General features: G+C 42.9%; 1 protein-coding gene across 3 annotated transcripts in view; it reads right to left on the bottom strand.

Moving 5' to 3' along the window:
• The window catches only part of fndc3ba (fibronectin type III domain containing 3Ba), a 55,490-nt gene that overhangs the window by 17,921 nt on the left and 24,515 nt on the right, over positions 1 to 13,054 (bottom strand). For 2 of the 3 annotated variants that reach the window (XM_077620927.1, XM_077620929.1), the window contains 4 exons: positions 4,821 to 4,897; positions 3,108 to 3,339; positions 2,864 to 3,032; positions 2,330 to 2,460 (listed from right to left, as the gene is read on the bottom strand). In XM_077620927.1, coding sequence (XP_077477053.1) covers positions 2,330 to 2,460; positions 2,864 to 3,032; positions 3,108 to 3,339; positions 4,821 to 4,897 — 609 coding nt within the window. The remainder of the gene's footprint in view (positions 1 to 2,329; positions 2,461 to 2,863; positions 3,033 to 3,107; positions 3,340 to 4,820; positions 4,898 to 13,054) is intronic. The other variant, XM_077620928.1, reaches the window with a different exon arrangement.

Genomic DNA, 13,054 nt, shown 5'->3' with positions numbered 1-13,054 from the left:
GCTCGGTCAAGAGGAAGGAGGCGTGAGGATCAGCGCAATTATAAAAAAGGCCGAGAAATAACATACTCGGCATGTGTTCAACAGCTGGGCTACAAACACAAACATTCGCACACCTGCAATGTTGGTTGCCATGGTGACAGTTTGCTACATTCATATAAAAACGGAGAGTTTGTGGTCTAAAAGATTTTAGAGCTGTGAGCTTTTTAGGCAAAAATGTTTGCATACCAGTACATGGAAAAATAAATAAAACACCCAATTCTACTTGTTGTCATTCAAATATTGTAAGTGCAAATACATTTTTAACTACTACATTTAACCATTGCCTTTGTTTGCTGATTGGCTGAGCCAAACCACATGCTTGGCATGCACAGTCCATTTCCTTTTAAGAGTGCAAATCTGCATCCTATTAAAACTGCAAGTTTCGTGATGTGGAGTGGAGAGCCCCAAAAAGATCAGCGCCTGTGAGCCATCTCCACTTAAAAGGAGCCCACAAATTGTGTTCGTTCTGTTTGCGACTTCCCACCAACAAGCGGCCCTTCCCCTCGCGCATCGAGGGACCGCGGGAGTTGGGTTTCCCCGGAACCCTGACCCCATCCGACCCCGCTCAGCCGGCCCGCGTTACAGTATTTAGGAGCGCGAGAGAAATAAAAGAAGTTTGTCATCAATGGAAGCCAATGAGTTAGCAAAAAAAAATTGGGGGGGAAAACATTGCCAGCAAACTGAGGGGTCCTTTTCTTTTTTTCTCACTTGTTTTGAACAGTAACACCTTTTAAAGACGATATATCGGTATAGAACATTTTGGGAAACAAAGTATCCCGATATTCGTGTTTGGGTCTAAAAAAGCAATTTTGAGGATCTGCGAATATAGAGTGCTAATCTGATACTTTGGAAATAAAAACTGAGGAAATAACAGTTCAAATGGTAACTATTTCCATATTTGGGACATTATCACTCTTGCATGATGCTGTCGTAATGTTAGCTTTCTGTAACTAGCATAAAGTTCTGATAATGCGTAGTACAATGTTTTCTCGGTTGTTCATTTCTTTTTCTTGCCTTTAAAAAAATGATAAAAAATTATACATCTTTTTCACCTGGACCTCTGAAATGCATGTGATCAGGCCCGGTTTCCTGCCACCTGATCGGATCAGGGACATCCCAACAACTACTCTATTTTCTGGACTATGAGTCACACTTTTTGTTTTCACTTTTGTACTCGTCTCCAACTCAATGCACCGTGATTGGCAGGAACAGCCGTCCTGGTTTAACCTAACACATGATGTCATCATTTTTCCTTCATATTTCTCATCTCATCCGTGTCATTGCTTCCTCCGGCCGTCGCATAGCCCTATTTGGAATCCGTGGGAAGAGAGCAGACCTCGGCCCGGGATGAGATTATCGCCATGGTGATGCACATCCAAACAAGGAAGGGGGACGAATGGGAAATTGGGGGTCTTTGGATGTTAATATGGAAGTATGAGTCAAGACTTGGTAAAAAGTTGAGTAGCACGAGTGAATGACGATGACATCACAGAAATAAAGATGAACTTTAACAACTTTTTTCATCGTGTGTGTAGCTAGGTGAGGCAATCATCTTCTGGAGAATAAATGATATCTAAAAAAATAGTATGCAACTCATAACCCTGGACTCCTGATCTTGTAAATACTGCGTATATGTAAGTGTTTTTCTGAGTTTATTCATTCATTCATTTTCTGTGCCGCTTAACCTCACAAGGTTTGCGGGGGTGCTGGAGCCTATCCCATCTGAGTTCGGGCACCAGGCAGTTGAAGTTTTGCTCTGATTATTTTCTAATGAATTCATGTGTGCGCCCAGTCTCCACCACGGCCATTAAACCCAGTCGGATTTCAGCATAACACATTGTGTGTCCAGTACAAATAGATTGGACATTTATCAGCGATAATGGTATTGAATCAGTCGGAGAACAAGCACAACCAGAAACATCAAATGATGTTGATAACACAGACCTCCTCAAACAAGGTTTCCTTCATCTCAGGTATGCACAACCACTATGAGCCGTTTCTGAGACTAAACCCGCCCCCCCTCCATCAACAAGGCGTGTATTGTGGTTGGGGGTAAAGTGATAGCGCTCTGGGATGGCTTCAGCTATGTGGCTCGTCAGACAAGCCCCCTTTTTTCCCACCCGGGGATGCATTCATGCGATCTTGAAAGAAAAGGTGCGTTTTAAGTCCTCAAAAAAGAGGTCAGTGAGGTTACTGCTGTTACTTGAGTTAACTGTTGTGATGCTGTTTTTCCAAAAGTGGACTGTGAGGGACATCCTCTGGATTAAATGGAAAAATGGAAATGATGTACCTTGCGTGTGGGGCTCCGGTTCGCCATTGCGTGGGCTGCTGCGAAGTCGCCGCTCTGGTTTCTTGCCACCCGGACTGCCGAGTCCACCACCCGAACCCGCCGACCCGAGCGTGGTCGCGTGGGACTTGCTGCTGTGTCAAACACACATTTTGAAAACGTGGAGAAATTTTCGTAAGATTGTAGAAATAGCAGCTAATTGTATATGATTTGAATAATTCACACTCATTATAATTGCATATCTATGAACAAAACATAGCCTTGAAAAAATAATTTTAAGGCACCACTGTTTAGTATTTTAACTCGTTTATCAAATACCACTGTTAACTGTGAGTTGTGTTTACTTGACTTATCACATTTTAGGGCAAAGGTAAAATCTCTACATAAGTACAATGTGGAATGTTAAGTTGGAGAACTTGTGAGAAGTCCAAATGCCTTCAAATTTTAAAACCTAATAGATTAAGTTGGTATTTGGAGTTCTAACTTAATTTTGATTTGAAAGTGTACTTGCAGCAGAAGGATAATAAGCGTGGTCACCTGTAGCCATTGTGAGCTGGCCCCAGGCTGCCCTTATACAGCGTGGAAGGCGGCGAGTTGAGGCGGTTCTGTCGCTCCAATTGCCTCTGTTCTTTTATTTTCTTGGGCGGGGGCTTAGTGTAGGTCTCCTCTCGGATATAGTTGGACATGCCGTAGACCGGAATGATTTCTAGAAAGCAAAAGCGCCACTTAGTGCTCGGCGCGCAAGGTGCGTTTTTGAGGGTAGGGCGGTTGGCGTCGGTACCTTGGTCGCCGTACATGGGGGGGAGATGGTGCTGGTAGTACTGGTGGTGGGTCAGCTCACCCGGGCTGACTGGCGGGTAAAACGAGGGGGAGTTGTGAATGAAGTGGGGTGGGGCCAGGTAGGGGGGAAGGTGATGCGTGGGGGACAATGCAGGGGAGTAGGAGGGAGGATAGCACTCCGGAGACTGAGGGGTCACCACCACCCGTCGGACCCCTGTGGTATCTTCCAGGACCTGCACAAACATGTCAACGGGAGAGAAATCTATGATCAATTTGCCCATTTTGGCAATTGTTATAAAAACTATTATTTTGTTTTTACTAAGCTGTCAACATTTGATTTTAAAGTACAGTTCAAGTAAATTCTACATTGAAGACAACTAGGGTTTATTTTTCATTCATTCATTTTCTGAACCGCTTTATCCTCACTAGGGTCGCGGGGGGTGCTGGAGGCTATCCCAGCTGACTTCGGGCCAGAGTCGGGTGACACCCTGAATTGCTGGCCAGCCAATCGCAGGGCACAAGGAGACAAACAACCATTCACGCTCAGACTCATACTTAGGGGCAATTTAAAGTGTCCAATCAGCCTACCATGCATGTTTTTTGGAATGTGGTAGGAAACCGGAGTACTCGGGAAAAACCCACGCATGCCTGGGGAGAACATACAAACAGGTAGACCGACCTGGATTTGAACCCAGGACCCCAGAGCTACAAGGCCGACACACTAACCACTCAATATGGAACACAATATACGATGAATTCATTTATATTAATTTTCACAATATTAGATTAAGATTAGACACGGGAATCTCTTTCCTGATCATCCCTGCACTTTCAGCGATGTAATAGAGTGTTTGTTTTGTTTCCAATCTATTTTGAATGGAGTGTATGTAAACTTAAGAACAATTGTCGTTAAATAATCACCTTCACATAGCAGCTATTCAGACACTTCCAACAGGCCCTGCCTTCCAAAAACAACAAAAAACATCCCCTGTGGAGAAGGGGAGTCACCCCAAAACCAATGAAAAGGGAACCCCAAACATGACAGTGGGAAAAAAGATCTGAAAATAACAAAACCTCCCAGTCTAGTATCCCTCTCTCCACCAGTGATACAGACGCAAACACTCAGTGTTTACAGAGGCCAAAGTCCGAGAATGACTACATGTGGACTCGACCTCATGCAATATTTACTGGTAACACGCACACAAAAGTACACAAAAGCACACACGGCATAACAACCCTAGCACCCTGTGTGTGTGTCCTATCAGACGTGTTTATGTAAGAGTGACAGTGTTTCCCGCTCACACTGTCCCCCCCACACATGGCGGGGCAATGACCAGCCTATCAGTGGCTGAAATGCAGACCACACACTTTACTTAAATGACCCTCATGTTACCATATTCTTATGTAAAATGCCTTCTAACCTATTCATAAGTAATGAGACATTCTGTACATTCTTAGTCGCTCAGCCCACCGGGGATAACCACCGTTGTGTTTATTGTACAATGACGCTTATCATATTAACGTGCGTCGCCCGATTTCGCCAAGGTGGAATTTAGAGGCCGATTAGTTGAATAATTCAAAGACTCTTTCGTATGTGGCATTCACTTATCGCTGAAAAAAATGGCACCTTGTAACTTCTGTGCTTCAGAGTTATTCATATTTTTACATTTTTATCGATGGCAAAAGACTGGTGAGTATAACGCTGCGACCCAACCTGTGAGATGTATCCTGGGGGGACGTGGATGGGTGGAATGGAGCCGTTGGGGGACATCATGGGAACCTCGGCAGGACCTGCATAGGAAACAATGAGTCAATTGAGTATAGATTGGTGATTTCTCAGGCATCCCCGCCATTGACGTTGGTAGAAGTCCAATTCATTCTACTATTCCTACTGCCCAGGGTTTGCTGGAATAGGCTCCAGCACCCCCGTCACCCTCGAGAGGATAAGAGATCCATAAAATGAATGAATTTATAAACAAAAGAAATCTCTGACCATGTTTAGGTCAATGTTTCTAAACGATTCACTGACTATCAAAATAGTTGTCGATTCATTTTATAATCCATTTGTTGTCAAATAGTTCCTTAACTGTGGCCGCCTGCTTGGCCAACATCATGGAATGAAACCATAACTGCAATGTGGCCATGACAGCTCTGCCTGAAACCATTTTCTGCACAGCTGCACTTCATTAATAAACAAATAAAATAAAACACTGCAGCAGGGAGAGAGACATTCTGTTGTTCTCAGTATCACCGTGTTAGATTCCCATGAAAAACCAAGGCAAGAAATATAATAGAAGGAACAGATTGAATACGTTGATTTTTCCGCCCTTGCCTGAACACACAGGCCATCTCCTCAACTATCCTCGGCGAGATGGAGGTCTGGTTCTGCTAAAGTCATCGGCATCCCATTGGGAACGCTAGACGGAATAAATCAAGTCGGGGGATACAGACGCTGAATGCACCCCAAATTTGGTGTGGGGTTTTCAAGCAGCGATTCTGCACTGCTGGGTCAGGGACAGGTAGTAAAAATATGACAGGCAGACCCAAGTTTAGGAATGAGCTGCCTTCCCTTCCAGCCATTAGTCACATCCTTCGTATATATTACTCACTTGGTCCTCCATCTTTTCCTTGCTTTCATCCCTGAACCATTCCCTCTTTCCCCTCCTCGCTTCCAGTCAGGTTGACGCACTCACACAAGGGTAGTGTGTTGAAGTGTGTCAGTGTGGTGAGAAGGTCACAGGCAGCGCATAGACAGACCTCCTTCAGTCTGGTCTGCTCGAGAACCGCCGCGACGGGCATGAAAGTCCTCTTTGAGGTCAATCAAACACACAGGCCCGAAAACACACCCGTCGATAGCCTTGTGCTCTTCCCTCGGCAAACAGCAGCATTCCTTGACACACACGCACATTCCCAACCGCGGCCCCCTGGACTGGACCCAACAGGCCCGAATTGCCCCCCTTCCAAAATACAAGACACTCTTTGTGAGCTGCCCATCACATACACACACAGCTGTAAGCCACATGCCTTCTTCCTGCCATTTAGAAAAGCGCAGCATAATTGACTGCTTGTATGGATGTGTACGCGCGCGGGAACGTACGCGCACTTCTAAACAAACGGCGCGCCCGATGCGCCACGATGGTCACGTCACTCGTTGCGCTTGCCCTTTGAGAGTCCGAACTTCCTGTGCCTAATCCAGATGGAATTCTGTACAGTACCACAGAACCAAGCCGCCTTGGAGGGACCCGGATGGTATCGAGACTAAAGAAGGTGGCGTTTCCATTAGCAGCACATCCACTCACTACTTTGGAACAACCCCATAATGGCGATACATACTTTTTGTTCATATTTAGAGGAAGTCATCGGGTGACAACGACCTCAAGGAGGAGATACCGACTCACATGGTGTAAAGATGTGCCGTGTTCAGAGCCAAGTCTGCGAAAATGACTTGGTCATCGCCAAATGGGAGTTTTGCGATCACGCAGACCTTACGTCGCTGACAGTCAAAGTCAAATGACTTCCGGTTGACGTGAGCTAAAAATAAAGAGAGTAATGTATTCGGGTGGCATGTATGCTTCATGTTGCAATGTTGATGTATTGAGTGCTGTGTTTTCTGAGCTGTTCCTAAACGACTGATTTAAGTTGAAACTTGAGTTGTGTTGAAGAGTAAATAACGATATTTGTAGATGCAATACAATCGCTTTCCTCTAACATTATTCAAGGAAATATACGTACAGGACTAGGACTGTACATCCTTTAACTGATAGCCAATGTAATACAGGATAGTCACGTCCACTGTCTTTGAACAAACAAGCCTGTGATCCTGCACAGCTGTCTTACATCCATACTTCACAGCACACACACAGTAGAGGTGATGTAACATTTCATCAGACGTTTCCTATAATGCAGCTGTCAAAGCCAGCTGCCAGTGGGCCCCAAAATCACAACACACACAGGGAACCCAAAAAGACCCGCACACTGTCTGTCTGTCACCACAGGGTTAACACACACTCGACTCACATTACTATGGAAGGTACCTGTTCATTGTGATAATATGTGGAAACTCTTAACTGTAAATGATCATCTTTCAGCGCCATTGACGACGATAGAGATCCCAATCATGAACGATCGTTCGACTGCTGCAAGCCACCCATGTTCAAATGTTTTGGATGAATATCGCAGTCAGTGACGCTGAAGGAATTGAATCAGAGTTGTCAAACCCAAACTCACCATCACTATGTAGTTAGTATTCACTGATTCTTAAAGTTCTTGATTGTCATGAAGGAAAAATATCAATTACAGTTTGACAGCATTAAGTAAAATTAAAATGAAAACAAGCACTAGTGTTACAGCATACAACAGGCTAAAGGCTATGACGAAGATCATGTGTGGTCGATTGGTCGCCGGTGTTTTGGTCGCGGTCTTTTGGTCGCCGGTCTTTTGGTCGCGGTCTTTTGGTCGCCCGGACCGCGGCAACGGGCGACCAAAAGACCGGCGACCAAAAGACCGACAACCAAAAGACCGGCGACCAAAAGACCAGAGACAAAACAAGGTAAAACAACACGGTCTACGAATCAATAAAAGCCAACAATGGCCATGAGCAGTTTCACTGAGCCGACGTGTGAGTGTATAAGAGTTTGTATGTACATGCGTTGTCCCTTTAAGGAGGTACGTCAGTCAGGGTGTTAACAAGTTCTCCAACAAAAAACAATAAAAGTCCGGGAAATTTGGAGCTTTTCTTTAGCCTAATAATTACTAGGGCATTAAGTATGACTAAATAATAACTCACAGTTTGAATTTAGGGAATTTGAGCAACGATTTAAATGGTAATTATCAATAACCTTCCGGGCGACCAAAAGACCGCCGACCAATCGACCGTGTACCACGAATATCGATCTCCACTACTGTCTAACTCTTGATAACCTACTGGCAAATATAGGTCCAGAATCAATTAATCAGCTGTGATACAAAAACTATTAAAATAGGGCTCCGATGATCGATCGTTATTGGCGCATGACATATAGCAAGTTTCAAGACTATAGGTTCGTGTAAAACGGAGGAGTAGGATTACAAAGTTAGTTTCCATAAGAACAAGAAAAACAACTATTCGAGTGGCGACTTGACAGGACTTCAGCCTGTAAAAACATACAAACACGCGCACACCCTCAACAGGAAACGTGGGAGACAGCTTTAAAATAGTCGCATCACATCCCGTTTCAAACATTGGATGCAATTTGGCGAGTTGAGTCCGGCGGACATCTTTGCTGAGGGCAGAAAAGTGTGGTTTGGGAGGCGGGGGTGCACCCGAGGAGGAAGTGGGGGACTTCCTGTGCACGCCACTGCCCTGCACTGCTAACAATGCAAAAGAGCATGCGAGAAACTGGCAGCATATGCGATAAAGGAAAGACAAAATAAAAAAAGAGATAACTTGGCAGTCTGAGCCAGCCGCTGATTTGGTTGGGAATGTAAATCATAACCTGCAGAGTTTGCACATGGGGTCTTACGGTAAGCTCACTACTGTAAGACTACCTGCTATTGTGTGCGTAAGGTATGTGTAAGCACATTCCAGCTTGCGAATGGTTTTCATAACACAACCGCCTCACAGCTGGCGACCTGAGCAGAGCATCCTCAATGACTTTTGCATGGCAGGGAATTAAGGTTACAAAATTACCGGATTTTGCAACATGGGAAATTTTCTGTGTAGTCATTGGAATAATGGGAAAAACAGGAGTGTATATAAATTGTGTCAGATTGACCTGCCGATCTCGATATTTTTTTTATATAAACTAGAGTATGTGCTTCTTATGTTCCAATCAATCTTGTCTAATTATAAAGCATTGAAAATTACCCATGAAAGTTGATGAGCTATATAAACCGAAAAATTATCTATTATATATTTTTCCTTCTATCATTGAGCCGCAATTTTGGGCAGCAAATTGAATGCTTATTGTAATTGTGATTTTCTAGACTTTTATAGTGTTGCTTCTCTTTGTTCTGCAAAGTTTGTTACACTAATGTAAATATGAATAGATATAGTACTCTATGTATTTGTATGATGGTCGCCAAGTTTGCCCTCACATGACATTTTGGTATTATTAGTCATTTCCAAACAACCTAAGCTAAATATGTTTTCCCCTCATGACTGAATCAGCACAATCCGTGCACCATAAAAATGATATTGTCACAGATGTGTCACTGGCAGTCAGTCACCGACCGGGCGGACTTTCCAGGCAGGGCTCTGGTTGCAGCCGAGCAGCAATTGCTGCTCCTGTGAGCCGGGGGAACAATTACCACGCAAACGGATGTAAATTTTTACTTTCTGACTGGCTTTAAAGCGGGAAACCTGCATCCAGTTTATGGATTTTACTTTTCTTTGTATTGAACCTGCAGAAGTCATATCCTCTGTAATTTAATCATAGGAGCTCTCGTAGGAAATCAACCTATGTTTACTCAGGTTGAAACGGTCTGTTTTGTAGAAAAGGGAGAACGCCAAGAGAAAAGTTTATTATCTGAACATGATTTGACGGGGGCTTTTCATAGTCCACACATTTGACCTCTGGAAGGAGTGGAATACCAGAAAGGTGGGGTTCAGGAAATTGAAGATATATATTTTAAAAAAGGAAATTGCAGACATATTATTATTCCTATAATACTTAAACTTAAGGATATAAAATGTCAAATGAAAAAAAAAATCACATTAAGAAACTGAAATTTGAAAAAAAATAAGGACTGATTAAATAAAAAATACATTTAATCTATAAAACAAAGAATATAAACACTTTAAATACATTAATAATAAATGCATGTTAAAAATGAAAACATTCAATACAAAAAATAAAAAATATATGTAAACGAAACTGGGCAAATTGTGGGACATAGACACAAGCATCAAATAAATGAAAAATTTAATTCACTGACAACAAATGATTGTTGCCAGCAGTCCAAGTTCAGGCGGATTGAATTTCCATTGCTGTCAATGGCCGGCCTGGAGTTAAAAAAAAGAAAATAAAAAAACACATGCCAGGCCACATCCATCCAAGGCCAGAATCTCCAAGTCCCTTGCCCCACCCTGAGCTGGCTTTCTGCAGACCGACCTAGTTGCAGTGCTGGTCCAGATCCAGAGTAGAGCAACGTAATGTCTGGAGGGACTCAGCCACTCTTACTTTGTTCTCTCAGAAACACACAAATACACACACACACCAGCCCAGCTGCACACACACACACAGATGTGTACACAATTGGGCATATAGGAGTTCATACACTAAGACAAACATGTCTGGGAAGAAAAAAATGCAGACAAAAGCAGTGCAACACCTGCACACTTGTGCCTAAACTCTTCAAGGAGTCACGCTGACACACACAAACACACGCAAACACTTGAATTGTGGCACATGCTGACATTTGTGAAGTTTACACTGAAAAAAAACACAATTGGGTCACTTCAAACAACACAGAAACACATGCACTGAAAAGTTGCTCAGAATGACCGTGCTATTCTCTGAAAATTTGAGGTTCAAAGTCTCTGTTGATCATTTTTCATTTCAATGACAACTTTTATATTCCTTTCACAAACAACGAAAAATAATTCAACTTGATTCACGATATATACATTTTTTTTTTCCATTGGAGTTGTTATTGTTATATTTTTAAAATGGAAACTGTTCGACACAAATTTGTGCCACATAAAGAGTTAAAATTGTCAACTTAAATCCGACTTAAGTCATGCGACTTGATTCCCCCCGCCTGCGGTTATTCCAACATGGGGGATATATGTATGTTTTGCCTGCGGTTGCCGGACGACGGCGGGTGGGTGACACACTTCACTGGTCCCCCGCTAGCGACACGGCAACTGTGCTTTGGCGTGCACGAGGCCCAACGTACACAAACCAGATGACTATGACTCATTATATCCATTCCCTAATCAGACAGGCGCATCTATCGAAGAGGCGCAACAGCTGTCGGCGAGTAAACACACACGGAGGAGTCTAATAATCGTTTCCTGCTTCTCCTCCTCAAACCTTGACCCCGTAAAAGAGCAGCTTTTGTAAACCCCGATTCCTTCCCCCCCCATTCCTTTAGGATGAGTCACGGCCTTTGACAAGCATTTTACAGCTCCGCTCTTCCCGGTTTGATCAAAAGCAAGCGCCAGCTCTCCTCTCTCGCAACACCAATTGCCCCGTTTCTTGGTTGGTACAAGTCCAACATGGGCGGGGACTTTCCCAGAATCCCCCAACTGCCACCAATCTTGCCATCTACCATTCGGCATGCAGCCTCAGATGATGTGGACGGTTATATTTGCAAGGACAACTGGGGAACGACAAAAAAAAGTTCATGCCATTACGGCCCCTCCCGCTCCATCTGTCCAATGGAACGCTCGCATGTAAACAATTTCATGTGGGAACTGTCAAGAATCCCAAAACATTTTTGGAAGGGGTCAGTTAACCCTATACACAGTCGTGAAGGCATATTTAAAGTAAGTAAGTGTTATTATAAGCATCAGAATCATAAATTAAATAAAATAATTCCATCATGGTACATAAACAAATTATATTAATACTTGAGTTTTAGTAGATTTAATGGAAATCCTATTAAAAAAAGACAATAACTTGGTATATTTATGACACTGTGGGGCACAGTATTAGTTGAGTAAGGTCTTTTTTTAGCTGATTTTTTTGTAAAAATAATCAAATACTGTTGTCATGTTTTTCTTTCATAACATGTTTTTGAACTTTTGGATCCTTATTGTTTTAAAGAAGTTAAAAAAAATGTTTTAAAAGGTTAAACTGCTATTGCCATCATTAACAATGTATGAGTTGAGACAAATTCCCTCATAAGCGTCAATATTCCGTTAAATCGGATGTACAATGTGAGTGATCACGTGTGAAGTATTGTTTACTTGTTTTGTGTGGAGAAGAATAAAACCAAGATGAGAACAAGGAAGTCAATGAAAGGATAGAAAAGGAGAAGAAACAGGAGAAGAGTCCACTGCAGACAGAAAGCCAGTCAGGAATTCCAGCCCTGGAAAAGACTGCCCTTTTTTTTCTCTCCTTCTGGAAAATTCTCGCCTTTTTTTCCCCTCACTCGCATCTGAGAAGACAGATGCAAATCCTTCTCTTTCTGGTCCCTGATCGCTCCCAACACCCCGCTGTCTCTGAAAACTTCCCGACAGCGAATCGGCGGGGGTGACCGGGGTCAGCTGCGGTAGAAAAAAAAAAAAAAAGGAAGCGGCCTCGCCCTGAGCGAACGCGGCAGACACGACCAGACACGCTTGGTCTGATTCGCTCCCTTTTGCTGTTTACCTTTACTCCTTCTTTCATTTTTATTTCCACTTGCCTGCCTTACCGTTGCCTCTTCATGCCCCTCACAGTGAGGGCATTGGGTTCATATGTGAGCTGGGCAGGGCATACGGCAACAATGAACGCTATTTCTCTATGCAGTAGGTGGCGAAGCTCAAGATTTTTAGCTCGTCGGCTGCCATGACAATGATGGACGAACTACATCTGCTCTAAAAATGAACTTACATTGACCACACATTAATATCAACATACTACATGAAGAATCATTTTACTACTGTAATACATTTAAGATTATTTAATATATTTACTCATTGGATACCATGGATCCATTTGGACAAATTTGCCAATCGTACAAAGTCTCGGTTCCATTCAAAGGCCGTCAATGGCTTTAATACAATATAGGTGTGGATTGTTATGTTATGTTATGTAACAAAAACGAAAAATACTTTAAAATACTTTTTGGGGAGGATTCTGTTTCTTGAACATTTTAGATCATGTGTCAAAGTGGCGGCTTGGGGGCCAAATCTGGCCCGGGAAAGTAAATCATGAGTGCTGACTTTCTGTTTTAGGATCAAATTAAAATGAAGAGTATGGATGTATATTAAATTTCCTGATTTTCCCCTTTTAAATCAATAATTGTAATGTTTTAATCATT

Source organism: Stigmatopora argus, chromosome 15, assembly GCF_051989625.1.
Source record: "Stigmatopora argus isolate UIUO_Sarg chromosome 15, RoL_Sarg_1.0, whole genome shotgun sequence".
NCBI lineage: Eukaryota > Metazoa > Chordata > Actinopteri > Syngnathiformes > Syngnathidae > Stigmatopora > Stigmatopora argus.
The sequence above is the reverse complement of the archived record's forward strand: the minus strand, read 5'-3'. Positions and strand labels throughout refer to the sequence as shown.